The 15,589-nt window shown below is 34.0% G+C and overlaps 1 protein-coding gene across 1 annotated transcript in view; it reads right to left on the reverse strand.

Annotated features, from left to right (window-relative positions):
- Positions 1-6,027, reverse strand: part of mbc (myoblast city) — a 100,238-nt gene extending 94,211 nt beyond the window's left edge. Inside the window, exon 1 of the mRNA XM_068769328.1 lies at positions 5,914-6,027. Within this exon, the coding sequence (XP_068625429.1) occupies positions 5,914-5,959 (46 nt within the window). The 5' untranslated portion in view covers positions 5,960-6,027. The remainder of the gene's footprint in view (positions 1-5,913) is intronic.
- Positions 6,028-15,589: the final 9,562 nt, after the last annotated feature.

Below are 15,589 nucleotides of genomic sequence, written 5' to 3' on the forward strand. Positions count from 1 at the left end.
TAATATCTAGCATATACCTTTGCCTGAGCAGGCAAACCCACGATCACACACCACGTGTTCCGTTAGCAAGACCGGCTACAGACCAAACCAGGCACACATGTCCGAGGTCTGAAATTAACCACATAGCCATACAAATCCGTCACCAATGACCAGTCTCTACCACAGAAGGCATGCTACTGGTCTCCGTGGTACTCTAGACCAAACAATCAGACCTGTAGTTCCAGTTGCGAACCGACTGAAGAAGAATCTCTCCAGTCGGTGGACAGCTCACATAGCTGCATAGAACCTTAAGGTTGTGAAGTAAAGACCAAACGCGACGTAATATGTCCACTCAAAAGGCACACCAACATCTATATAATGTTGCTGGAAGAGTCTGGATACCAGTCGCTTCTAGCCTGTTCTTTTATAAATCTTTGCGAAGGTCTAGCAGAAGACGTCTTACTCCTGACATTATGATAATGACTGAACCGGTAAGATAACAGATAAGCAAATTTAAGTCACCATAAAAATTCAGTGGAACCATCTCTATAGAATGCCAAGACTATTGTAAATTTGCGTGCCCCCGTATCGGAATGCTAGACGAGTACTTTCGACGAGTGACAGCCCATTCTAATGTACCCCCTAGTGAGGGCCCTTGGAAATAATCACTTCCAAGAGCTCGGCCTCCCAATCCGTCCATTCGAGGGTCCTCAAGAAAATAATTAAACCAATTAAATCTGTGATACTGTAATAGAAATGGATAACTGAAGTGTTTGAGGATGTACGAAAGGAATGCAATGATTGATTAAGGAAGATGGAAGTGTAGAATGATAGAAGGGGGAAAAAAGATATTGTGTACTATGGAAAAGGAGAACGAAAATAAAAATTCTAGTGAAAAAAAATTTATTAAGAAATACAAAACCCTGTTCCCAATAAAATAGGGGGGGGAAGGAGAGGTCCCAATAGCGGAGGCCATAAAAAAAATCTAGAATCCTCGGGAACCTTCGAACATCGCTACTTTAAAACCCGTTTCTAGGGAGCAGCCGCCCGCTCCCTAACCACGAACAGCATGGGCAAGCCGAGGTTAGATCCGAATCCATCATGGGCTCACCTGTTGTCCATGCTGCCGTCCCAAGCCGCATACAACATCAACACTACACAGCTCTACTAGGGTAGAGCGCTCTACTATATGCAAACTATTTCATGCAACTGGTATGCGACCCTTCAACTCCGTGAACTCAGCTCTGATGAAGCTGTGAAAGCCCACGGACTGCAGCATCAAGGTCTACAAGTCAGGCTCGCTTTCCATGTCATACCGCTTCGAACCTTCGGAATCTGCATATGCTACTTGAGTAGAGGTGAAAATGCGATCCCAAAAAAAAAAAAATTAACATCTTGCGAAACAATTTCAATCCAAACTATAGTTATAACAGGCTACCTATAGCTTGCAAATATGTCTACAATACAGGCCAGAAAAGAAGTTCACCAATCGCATAGCACCGATAATAGAAGGAAATACAACAGGAAACGTCGCCCGTTCTGCTCAAAATGACAAGTCGTATATAAGGACGGCGACACACTAACGTTTAAGGCTACCGACGCACTATAGTGACGAGACGTGCTAGTCACCTTACTATTATCGATTTGCAGAACGCACACGAGATATCTGAGATTGATTTAACTTATTTTTTAGACCTTTTGCTGACCAAGTTCCGCGAGTTCGAATGTGCAGAGGGCGGGTTGTCTGAAACAACTTCCAAGGTCAGGCTTCCACGGTTTCTCCTGAAGCTTCAGCAAGGGCCACTACATGCTAGCTTTTCAGGATTAGGCAGCAGTTTTAAATCGCTTAGACGTAAGCTTATTGGAGTAACTTCTTTTTATTATTAGGATCTATATTATACATACGTGATGCTATATACACACGACCTCCGTGCCTTTGTTAAAACATTTTTGCTTACGGTTTATTTAAACTTAAACTATTTACTAACTAAATCGTAAACTTTAAAACCAAGTTAAAGTTAACAAATTATAATGATCAGTTTTTTTTTAATTTTTTGACAGTCAGGTTCAAAAAAAGCATATAGCATAGCTTATAGCTTCACGATTCAGCAATTAGCGTGTAAGCTGATATGATAGCATAAATCAAAGCCAGACGTTGTATCGCTAAGTCAAACAAATGTTCATAAGGCATTTCCTCATTAAGCGCGGCGCGCAAGGTCCCGTACTTGACCCCAAAACCGAGCCCCATTACGACAGACAGCGGTGACATCTATTGACAGAACAAATATAAAAGCAAACGATAAATATCGTCTATTTTTTATCTGTGGTCAAATTGATGATCTTTAAAATCATAACAATAAGGTCGATTTTACATTCATTCATTATGTTACATTAATACTAATTAAATAACACGCACTTTTGTCTCATCAATTATTTTAACTTTGTAAATAAGTAATAAAAAAAATTCTAAGAAATATTTGATTTGTGTATCTTGAAATAAGAGGCCATACATAAAATAAATTTTACATTTTCCTTTTCCAACCTCCTACTACCACCCTTCATTGCCATACCACCAAATATTACATTTCAAAAAGTAAGACCACTGAAAATAACATGTATGCAAATATATATGTATATATATATAATATTATATATTCTTAAGTCCGTATAATAAGCGTATAATGTAATCAGCTTTAAAGTATTTTAACAGAGCATTAATGTATAAATAATAAATATATACATTATATTTTATCTATAAAGTTTTCTAAGTAGATAAAACTTACTGTCCTCTAGGAAATAAATATGCCCAAAGACCATAAAACCAAAATTAAAAGCACTATTGACCTGTTCAAAAAAATTAAAAAATAATAAATTCATTGTGAATTAATATTATATATGATTAGTGGTAGCTCAATGGTAGACAACTGAGACTAGCTATAATAGGCTGGGGTTCGATTCCTGGAATTTATTCTTGCATGATTCTCACTGTATATTAATGTTTGTGATTGTTTGTGAGCATTGGTTTCATATATTTATATATGAAACCAATGCTCACAAACAAGTTTCCAGAGGATAGGTAGCAGCATCCTCTGCATACCATAATAACACACTGCATTCGCCAACCCTCGTATAAGTGTGGAGACCGATCTATCCCCCATAAATATCTTTGGAAGAAGCCTTTACCTTACAGTTGTACCCTAGAGAAGGAAAACGCAGCAAAAATCACAAATACATGTGGTGATAAGATCTAAAACTCACAGTCGGACACCATTGAGAAGACGAGAAAGAGACAGACCGCATTCACTAACCCACCTGCAAGCATGGCAACCAGGTATATACCCTATAGATATCTTTGGAGGAGGCCTTTGCCTAGCAGCGGTACCCTGGTAATGGTCAATACTGCAAAGGTCACCAATATAGAGGTGATAATATCTAAAACTCATGGTCAAACACCACTGAGAAGAGAAGGAAGAGGCACATGTCAGTGGAAGGAGTTACAGGAGGCCTATGCCATGAGGCACATTAAACAAAATTACACATAACTGTAACACTAATTCTCTTATTATATGGGTAGACACAATAAAGTCCAAAGCGAGAAGAATAAAAAAGTAACCTTTATATAACCCGCTGAAGGATGTATGTCTGTAAGAATGAACATCAGCTCATTTCTGGAACAAGCTTCTAAATTTGTACTAGCAGCAATATTGATAATCTAGTAAAGCATGGAAACAAATGGTAGGTGAATATCTATATCAGGGGTGACCAAACTATGGCTCGCATGCCACATAGGGCTCTTTGAACAATTACTTTTGGCACCGATTGATTGTTGAATTATTTCAATATTTAAATTCACAAATTACTGGTGTGAGTATAATTAGTGCAACATAAAATTAGAGAAATACAAAGACTGATCACAATTAACTAACTAGCATCTTAAATATTATTAGGAGCACTGTCATATACATGCGCCATTGTATTCTTCATATCTAACTTCAGTACACATATTTTGTACTTTTGTTTAAATAATTTCAATGAATATGAATTTTGTAAAAAAAAAAACATTCTTTTGCCTGTTTCAAATGTGTATTCAATTGCGTCTCACAAAAAATGTCAAATATCGAAAAATGTCTTGCACTATCAAAGAGCTTAACCACCCCTGGTCTATGCCAATGAAAGCAGGTATCCCTGAAGCCAGAGTCCAGGGGTACTTGCTCATCATTCCCAAGCATAGTATCCAGCCCCTATCTCTACAAACAGAAGAACCTGGTAGTTACATGTCTCCTAATTTCTCTCCGGCTCTCTACTAAAAAGGATTTATACTTTTTTATTAAATTTTTTTTGTAGACAATGTTAACAATAATCAACCACAACTAAATTCATTTTAATATTTGTCTAAAATAAACAATATTTAAAATTAACAAAATCTAGTTCATTGACCGCAAAGTGAACAAATGAATCACTAACAATGACTTTTGTCAGTGTGGTAAAAAAATGGGTCAGTTAGATTTGAGTTGGACAGTGAATATATAACACATTTTTATTATGGCAATTTTTATTATGATCCAGTATTTATAAAACTGTGATCAAAATGTAACATGAACTTATTTATAAAATGAAAATTTGGTTGTTGAGAAACACTCCTATCAACCAAACTCCACCAGGGGGCAATTTAGTAGTGAACTCGACATGAGTTTAACCCTCTCACTTTAATATAAAAATTATGTTTGTTATATAGGGGGGCATAAGAATTTTAGAAAGGCACCATACATGGCATGACAATGTACTACTTCTGTGTAAGGGAGTAGCACCCCACAGGGCTACCCATCATGAAAATCCAAGGTACCTCTCCAAGATTGCCAGCAACATCAATGGTCTACTGATATTTCTTGAGGAGTTAAGTTGGTTCGATTAAGGCCAACCGCGATGCAAAAAGAGTGAATTGTCACTTAGTTACCGAAATCAACCTGCTGAGATAAGACAAGACTAGGGGCATGGGACAAAAAAGGTTTTAAAATACTGGTCTAAACAGAGTAGATGTAAAAATTAAAAATTCCAGTGAAGCTTGATTTGTAAAGATAATTGATTGCAAGGGCAGCCATTGAGTGTATGAATCTCAATTCAAAATATATGTTTTAAAAGCCGAATGCTACATTGCCAGTTTCCATGTTAGAAATAAATTAAAAATATTTGTTTATACATTAGAAAATAAAACCTACAAAGTTATGTATCTAATAATACTACAAAAAACTCTAGGTTTTTTAAATAACTTTTTTTTAAGTTTATTATAGTTTAAATTGATTATATGTAACTAAGAAAGGATAGTCCATTGGATTGATTAGTACAGGATACAAATAAGTACATATGTATAAATTCATACATGTCAAAAGATATCATTGAATATATCCAACCAAATTTACAATTTCTTTAAAATAAGGATATAGGTTATATATGTACAGTATTAAGGAAAGATGTATATGATTTGTAATAAATAATTTGTTAAGGTAAATATTACTCATAATGTAGAAATAGCCTTTCAAATTTAAGCAAAAAAATTATGTTTATAAAAACAATGTATTGAATATTTCTATTTTGAAAAGTTCTATTACAATAATATCAGTATTATTTTGAGATAAATATAAAAAATTTACGTCACTGTAAAAACATAGTCCGTAGTTGCTATAAATCACTTATCAAGCGACTTAATCATACATCAAAGGCCACTCCCTTTATAATACAAAATAATTAATAAAAATATAAAAGTTATTACATAAAGTAATAACAAAATGTGCACCGGAACAAGGACGGCGGCGCAGCCAGTGAGACAATGTTTATATTTATCTGGACTCCGCGGGAGGGAACTTCTAACGATTAGGAAACTCAAAAACTTTTAAAACTTCCCATTAAACTAATTAAAACATATAAAAAATTACTCACCGACTGCATAACATTCCTCATTTTCAAGTTTTCTCCACACAGTCATGTTTAAATCACACCGATTTAATTTTTTTTTGGTAATTTTTATTTAACTTACGAGGTTCGTCATTTTTATCTCACTGAAAACTTTGTCAAAACACGACGTCTATGGATCACCGTAGTGCGGCGCAATGATATGTGTGACTCCATTTTACGCTTGTCTATGCCAAGTTACCGGTTGTTTGAAAGTGCCTTCTGCAACGGAAATTTTTATAAACTTTATAATCTGTATAAAATCATTCATCAGGGCTATTAAATAACCAATAAAATTAATTGTTAATAAATTATTGGATTATAAAACCTTTTTCAATTTTAAATTCCGCTGTTTTATATATTCTCAATTTTTAATTAATTTATTAGATATACAAAGCGTGTAATCAACATATATTTTATTTACCAAATAGATTTAATGCCCTTTTCTGACGTAATTTAGCAGAAGCCAATTAGAAATAAATTTTAAAATGCTTTCAGTTTTTACCCTTAATAAACGTGTCCGTTTCATTCATTATTATGGTTTTAATTGCCTTATTATTACTTCGTTTTATCTTAGAATACACTTAATCACAATATCTTTACAAGCCATTCACATAACGGATCAAGTCATGTGTCACATAATGTTGATTGTGAAGAAAACTGCTTCTAAACCATGCTAATGAAGAATACTTGGGAACCCGATTTTAACTCTTTAGTACTAACTAATGAAATTTCTCCGTCCAACGAATAGAGCATTATATCAATTATAAGATACCATCAAATAGACCTCATAGATGTCTCAAGTCAAATTACTTATCTGGTGCTATTTTTGACGAATAAAGCTCATATTCTGTAGGCGTCAATTGAAAGTATTATTTTAATTTTATAAAAAATTTTACACCCTTTCAGCAATTATTTATAAATTAGTTTACCTTTAATTTCTGTTATTCTGCTTCATATTTTAAATTTGTTGCTGTTTTTAAATATTTTAATCTAAAAGAGAATCCTTTAATAAATTGCTGAAAAACTCAAACTACAATACTCATTTAATTTTTGTCTGTTCTGTTTTATACTCGTATTAATTCAACTATATTTTATATAAAGTACTTATGTGGGTGGTTTTTTTTTTAATTAATATGGAATGACTTTATTCGTCAAAAATGTAGCTCATAATGCGTTCATTAGAGAAAAGTCATCTCAACTAAAAGTCACTCTTGACAGCTGTCATTTTGTTGTCAATCTAAGAGATGCGTTTGAAACGACCCGACTACTATATAATATATAAATCAGTAGCTCGAAGTCTACTCATTTTTTTTTATTAATACTAATAAACTAATCAAAGCAATGTTATATTGTATGTTAGAATCAAAGTTACAACGTCAACCAGATTTTATTACGACTTTTTACCAATAAAAGCGAAATATATAATCTCTGTTCCACAGATAAAGGTTTTTCTGTACAATTTCTTCAAATTACAGCTTTATTATTTATTCTTTCTTTATTTATAACATGTAAAACATTATAATTCTATTACATTGTAGAGTACTCAATTTCTATTACGTTCACTATTTTTTCGCCACCGATTCTTCGGATTTATATAATATATATTATTTAAAAACGTTTTAAGAAAATATGTAATAGTAAAACGAAAAATTAAATAACAATAAATTTATTTATACAAATATATAACATGAGTGTCTGTTAGTAATATATTAAAATAACCGCTTTTTACTACATGCGAATATATATACGGTATATATAACAAAATAACATTTTTCTTTAAATTTTTGTCCGTCTGTTACGGGTAATCTCTAGAATGGCTGGACCGATTTTGGCAGGACTTATACTGGCAGGTAACTGATTAACAAGTATATATTTTACAGTGTCGCTTGGTAGTTTGTTATGGAATTTTAAAGTTTTTTTTTCTTTACTATCCATGTTCTACAGACATTATCATCCGTGCCTTTTTTACATTTACATTCAATTTTTTTGATTTTTTTTGGCTCACAAGTGAAAAAGTAATTATTTTAACACAAACTTAATCTATTTTAACGACGCCATAACAATGTCCAGTTTTTGACATTACGTTTCGTGCGACCATTTCCTCATCCCTACTTCATATTGCCATCATTAGGTTGAAAAAAAAAATACCGTATACCGACATCCTATGGCGTTATTGATTATAATTATGCTAGTTTTTTTTTAATTTTCTTTAAAATACTTGGTGGTTAAAACCTGCAATCTTTAACGCGGTTAAAAAAATAACATACTGCTGTCATATGTCATTCGCGCGGGAAAATTAAAAAAAAATCTAATGTTAGGCTAAGTAAACCGAGGCGTGGGGGCCAAAATTAACTTGGACTAACTTGAATCAGCACGGTAGCGAATTTGCGAAAATGCTGTCAGTTTTGAAGATATCATATCATTTTTCTTAAACATTTTTACAATATTAAAACAGTTTTTATGATAAATTTTTTAATGTAAAATAAACATATTTTTTTTTTGTAGGCGACGCATTCGATCTCTTCCTCGCTAGATGTTAAGCAATGACAAGGCCTACAATGTTACATGCTTGCTTAGGAGAAACCTAGTCACTCTTGACTTGACTCCTTGACTTCTAAGTTGTAATTGGCTGAAAACCAGCGGTATTGCCGGTAGGTTCTACACGACCCCAGCGGAGGCTTCTACGGAAGCATTTGAATAAGGTACTTCAGCGAAACTAAAAGTAGATATGGAGAGCATCGTCTTAATGATGAGTGACGACAACCTTCGCCCATCATTCCTATCGTTTGCTCGCAGGGTGGTGAGGAATACTATTAAAAGGAATAAAACAGAATAGTCAAATATGAACTAAATATGATATAAACTGCACATATAATAAAACTAGTCAAATAATAATAGAATAATAGACAAGTAAGTGCAGTAATGTATTAAAAAAGTTAAACCCAAAGAAAACTGTGATATAAAAAATAGAATATGTAAGTATTAAAATAAAGTATAAAAATGTACCTAGCCACCTAAGAGTAATAAGATGATAGAAGGAAGGCGATAAAAGCAAGAAGGAATGAAACAACAAAAAACGCAAGATATTGTGAAGGATAAAAGGTAAGAGCAAAAGAAATTGAGAAGTATGAAAGTGAGTGAAGAATAAAGATAAAATAATAGAAAAATTCATTTTGTAAATAAAATCTCTGGTCCCAACAAATTAGGGGTACGAGAGGCCCCCAACAGCGGGGCCCAAAAAAATGGTAGTCCAGCAGAACCATGAGACTTCGATCACAAGTTCCACCAATACAAGCTTATATAATTCACACTTTGTGCACTAAGTATATAGCATTGCCATTGCTCACTAACAAGTTTTCAGAGGATATACATCAGCGTCCTCTGCGCACCAAAATTCCACACTGCCATCGTCAAATCGTGACGTAGCAGTTATGTTATATACCTAATTTATTCAGGCGTTACTTTGCGGAAGTCCATCCTAAGTAAGAAAGGGACTAATATATAGCTACTTCCATCGAGACTCTCAGTGTTTTACACTGGTCGGTGTAACATCTCCTGAGGATGCCCCGTGAAGGGGTGAAACACGTGTTGAGTGAATTAACGGTGGTACTTATGTCGGCCTCCGCACATTCCAATCCTCTAATAGCTAGCGTCTTACGCTACTCCCCCCGCACCTCAGTAAAGACCAAGAGACGTCCTAAAGACGTTCTCCTCACGCCCACCAGAGGGTTCCCAAAGAACTCTCGCCACACCGCACACACTTGTTCTTCATACAAAACAAAACATCACCCACCACGCCACAACACCCGTTTTTAGTGAGCGGCCACCCGCTTGCTAACCGCGAACAGCATGGGCGAACCGTGGTTGGATCCGGATCTCTCCTTCACTCGCCTGTGGTCCATGCTGCCGTCCTAACCCGCAAGCACACTCCAGCAACACACCCCGTCAAAGCTCTACCGCGAAGAGCCTTAACAACTTGCAAGCGTCACCGTGCAACTGATAGACGCCTCCCCAGCTTTTAGTTTCTAGTTTTAAATCTAGTTCACGGACCCTTCCGTTCCGTGAACTCAGTACCGATGAAGCTGTAAAAGCTTTAGAGCTAACAGCATTAACATCTTCAGAAACAATAGATGTTAATTATGTTTCCCATTGTTCACCGCACGCGCATTTATCAGCGGGCTGGCGGGCAGTGCACTTCATTGCATAACTACTGCTGCATAGCGGAAGTAGCTATATATTAGTCCCTTTCTTACTTAGTTATGGTATATCCTGCCATAAATAGATATCTTTGGGGGAGGCCTATACCTTGCAGGCGGCCTCGAATCGGAATCTGCAAATGCCACTTGAAAAGAAAAGTCCGGTTCTAAATAACAGAACATTTAAAATGTATAAAGATGTTGGAATAGAAAGGTTTAATTATTATTATATGTTACAGTAACGAATAGAATGTAGCAAACGCCATGTAAAATTCAAGTTCAAAGAGAGTTCTGTTTGAGTTTGCCTTAATTACCTCGGACCGTTTTTCATCAGGTACTAATTATTTAAGTTTAAACGTTGAAGTCGGAAAACGGAGAAAGGGTTTTACAAGTGGGTCTTCGCGTTAGTTTTTAATTAATGTAAGGATAATACATTTATGTTTCTAAACGTTTCGCGGTCCATTTACAGTGGCCAGAGATTAATGTCGGAGTTCTGGTATCTTCGTTATATACTAGACAATATTTTTTATAGCACCCGATTTTTTTTCGATTTGTTTTTCTTACTTTTATCCATCATGAAATATTTCATTCTTTAACCGTTCTTTTCATTCAATCATCGCCTTTTATCCTTCTTCTCCATTTCCAAAGTACCATAGATTATTTATCACATTATTATTTACTTGTTTCATGTTTTGACTTTTGTATACTAATTTTTGTTTTCTTTAACTAAATTACTATACATCTTTATAAGTTTTGTTTTATCTATTATTACATATTTTTGCATTCCTATGGTATTACCCGACCCTTCACTAATTCTTATTATTTTGACCTAATTTTTATTTCTTTAAATATTCTCCTTTATATAAGAGACAATATTTAAATCTCCCGCTCTTAGTTCAAATCGTTCCGAATTCTTAATTGTTTCGTATAAAGCGTATATTATTAAAAAGAATGATTGGTCAGGTGTATCAATATATGGTACACTCTATCAATCTATCAATGGTATCAGAAAGTACTAATAGCGGGAAAAATAAGTGAATGAAAAAGAATAGAAGGGATTAGTAATCGAAACTAAATTAGTTATAACTAATTACCTTTTTTGCTTTATTGAAAAACATAGCGATAAAACATAATGCATATTTGTTTGCATTTTGTTGAAAAATCAAAATCAAAAATAGCCATAAATTGGTATCATACGCTTTTGCTATTATTTTCTCACAGGCGTTCTATCTTTAATAATATCTTTCAGGTTGTTTACCAAAGTAAACTTTTCGTCCTTATATAAAAGAGAATGTATAGCTTATCTGAAATTACTGTATATCATTGGCATCCATCCAAGTCTTCTTACAAGTTGTAAATTTTTGTTGAAATAACATTCAAAAGTTTTTAACTGTTATTATAAATAATTTACACGTCTCATTGATGGTTAATATATTACGGATTGTGCATGTAATGAAACAAAAATGTGTTACTTGTAATTGACTGATTTAAATGAAGCATCTGCTTCATTCATCATTTCTTCATTTATCTAAATGTTCGTGTTAATAGTGATGTACCATTACGAAATAAATGAGTAGGTTTATGACAAATACATATATTAATTGATAAAAAATAAGTTATTCATAACGACTGCCGATGAACGTGAAAATTAAAAAACTATTTAATAACTGTATTTAAATACTTTAAATCAATGTATCGCGAATTATAGAAAATAATTAAAAAAAAAAAATTAAAATTTTGCAGGTTATGTTTCCGATCATGTTTGACAGTTCTGAACTATTCTGTCATATTGTATCTTTACCATTTTAGCATGAAATATTTAATTGCATTTTATAACTAACATGAAATCTGCATAGTTAACTAAATTTAAAACGTCTTATGAAGTGTTTGACATTGCCACGTTTAAGCCGTAAAAAAATTACTGCTTTAAATGGGCCGCCTCTACGAATTTTTAATAAGACCTGTTGGCAGCATCTAACATTTTACAATATACATTGGTGGAGTAAAAGTGGAAAATAGGCCATAAAATGATTAAATACTTCATCACAAGATAAAGGAGTATGTATAAGTTAAAAAAGAAGAATATGTAGATTTAAAAGTGAATTTTTGGACACATTTATTTTTTTCTCTTATTGCATGAACGTTGGCAACACCTGAGCGCTGGCTGGCGGCCAAATTGCACGTATATACGCCCGTACAGTTTGAAATGGAGCGCCGACGGAATAACTGATCGATTCCTCGTTAGAAACAAAATTTTTATTGAATAATAATTCACTTTACAACATTTTTTATTCACTATAACATATAAAATACAATAAATTGACGTAATTGATATAATTTAACGGATTGACGAAGTTGAAATGGTGTTTAAGAGGCCATACACCAGAACAGAGAGAAGTCTTAAGGTTTGAAGACCTGAAACGAATACCACGGATAATGAAGGATGAAGCCTTGTTAACCTTGGAGAGGCTTACGTCCAGCTGTGGACGTCTTACAGCTGCAATGATGATGGTTCAGTATAATTTAGATCGTAATCAAAAATAGAGTCAACGGTTGCTGTTAAATTTCACTGTCGAATATCGGATGTCATGTTATGAGATAATTATGACAGCAGTCTATAATTCGATGAAGGTTCCAGGCCTGTTAAGAACGAACTGATAATGGCTGTATTAGGCTTTTTAAGTACTGATAGGACCTTTGGATGTGTAGCTAGCAGTGTTAATAGTTGAGTCGAGTAGTTTGAACTTAATTCCGTAATTAAAGGGAAAATAAGTGAATGAAAGGAATAAAAGGTAATGGTAGAGATAAAATAAAGTGAAAGGGAGAACAATGAAATATTGATACGCCTTCTAATCATAAAAATAAAAGTTATAATTTTTAATAGAGGATACTATAAGAATATAGTGATACCGGAAGATACCATAAGATACATACTAGAAGATACCATAAGATATGTGAAGAAAAGAGTGGAAGAGATAGGCAGGAAATGGAAGGGTATAAAAGGAAATGGAAGAGAATACATCACAATGAAAAAGACTTGAAAGGAGTTTATAGGTAGAGAACAGAGTGGAAGAGAATGGCAGAAAATGGAAGGGTATAAAAGGAAATGGAATTGAACCATAGGAAATGGTAGGGATTACAACACAGTGAAAATGACTAGAAAAGAGTAGACAAGCGAAGAATACAGTGGAAGAGAATATCAGGAAAAGGAAGCGTATAGAACGGAATGGAAGAGAACCATAGGAAATAGTAGAGAATACAATACAATGAAAAAGACTTGAAAGGAATTTATACGTAGCCAACAGAGTAGAAGAGAATGGCAGAGAATGGATGGGTATAAAAGGGAATGGAAGAGAATCATAGGTAATAGTAGAGAATACATAGGTGAATAATAGAGAAGAAGAGAATGGTGTAAAAGGGAACGAAAGGTTATAATTTAAGGCTTAGGAAGGAAGTAAATGGGAATTTAGGTAAAAATAATAAAAATATGTTTATTAATGCAAAAAGTTATTTCATATAAATAAAGATATCATAAATCAGCGCGAGCGTATTTTCCAACAAATGTAAATGTCGCATAACGTAGAAAATGTTTAAATAAACAGAAAGTTTCTGTGAGTTTGCGGTTCATTTGATATCCGCTGTTCCAAATTTGCGACGCGACAAAAGAATTGTTTTCAAGAAGAAGATTGATGATGTGAATGCAAATTTGTGAAGTTTTATTAATATTTATTATTATCTAAGTATTTTTATCTACTGCAATACGTCAAACTTTGTTTTAATGTAGAAAAAAAATTAATCTACATGTATATGCCGGTGCTAATATAAGGGTGACCGGAAAGTAATGTCGCTTCTGTTGATATATTTTACAGAAAAACCGACTAATTTGTTATCGCTCCGGCATTGATTTGTATACTGGATGGCAAAAGGTTGTTGATAACGAAGGTGAATATATTGTTGATTAGAAATAAAAACTTGTTCAAAATTGTAGTCGCGTGAATTTAACTTACGAGAGCGTCATTACTTTCCAACTATTTTTTTAATAAATAATGTCTGGCATATGATTTCGAGGTCACGTGTATATATGGTTACGACATACATTGCAAACAGCGTGACATTTCATACGCCGCGCCATTGCCGGAACGTTACAAGCTATGGAATAACATTTTAACTGAGGTAGAGAATCATGCTTGTAACTTCGCTGTGAGATTGAATCAGAAATAAGAAAAGGACCAATATTTAGCCACTTCGACACATGGAGGAGTAGTCATGCAACAAAGTGCACCGCCCGCCAGCCCGCTGATAAATGCGTATGCGACAACGTCGGCTTGCTTTTCAATAGGTGCACAGACATAGTCAGGGTCACGGGAAGTCATTGAGACCTTCTTTGGGGGAGGCTTATACTTTTTTTACTTCTATTGGTTGAATAGAAGTTGAAGAAGTAATAAATATAAATAAACAGTATTGTTGTTATATAATTTTCTCGGCCTTATAAAGTTAGTGACTTATTGTAGTTAACTATGTACTTTGTACGAATTTATCTTCAGTGTATTCTCTCAAAATATGTAATAAAACAGTTTCGTGAAAGAATTCTATTGTATTGTAATATTTAAATGAAAATAAAGCTACGGCATGTTTTACTTACTAATTATTAAGAATATTTTTATAAACACTCTTTACTTTTGTTTAATGGTCCTCGTTATTGTCGACATCTCATTCAACCCTGTCTTCGGAGGTACAGCACTTTTTTTTCAATCCTATTTTCATTTCTTTACACTCCTTTTTTTCGCCACAATCTAAGTCATACGTTCCTCTATTTTTCTTCACTTAGCTGACAAGTTTTCCTCTATTCGTAACCTTTCTTGCTACACTTTCTCTCCTAAAATATCTTTACAATCTTATTTATAACATATAGCATTTATAATAAAATTGTTATTTAATTTCACATTAGTATTTTGTTTTTTCTCCTATTTCTGTACTATTTTCTAATTTATTCATATTAATTACGTTTTCAATTATCGCTCTGCAACATTTGAGGAACGCAGGCCTGTCTTCGTCACTGTCTATCAGTAAGGCGATGCTGTCGTCACTTATCGTTTTCCTCACAGGAGCTCGGAATCACACCGGAGTCCTCCGAATGCAGGACAATTGGTTAACAGGTGTACCACGGTCTGGTCCACACGCGGTTTACAGGAGCACCAGGGTCTTTCCTTGAGATTAAGCCTGTGAAGGTACTCCGAGAATCTCTCGTGCCCTGTGAGCATCTGGACGGACTGTCCGGCTTGATGCTACGGAATGCGATCTAATTAAATCAATATAAGTGTATTAAGTTGAAAAAACGGCATCAAAGGAGAGGCCAATCTGCAGTTTTTATCAGATCAAAAGGGCAAATAATGAGAAGGAATAAAATGTTTACATGATCCATATAAAATAGTATACCTACAAAAATTTCATAAGAAAACATTACA

This window comes from Battus philenor, unplaced genomic scaffold, assembly GCF_028537555.1.
Source record: "Battus philenor isolate CCGP_79_NKW_IND1 unplaced genomic scaffold, ilBatPhil1.0.hap1 SCAF_28, whole genome shotgun sequence".
Lineage (NCBI taxonomy): Eukaryota > Metazoa > Arthropoda > Insecta > Lepidoptera > Papilionidae > Battus > Battus philenor.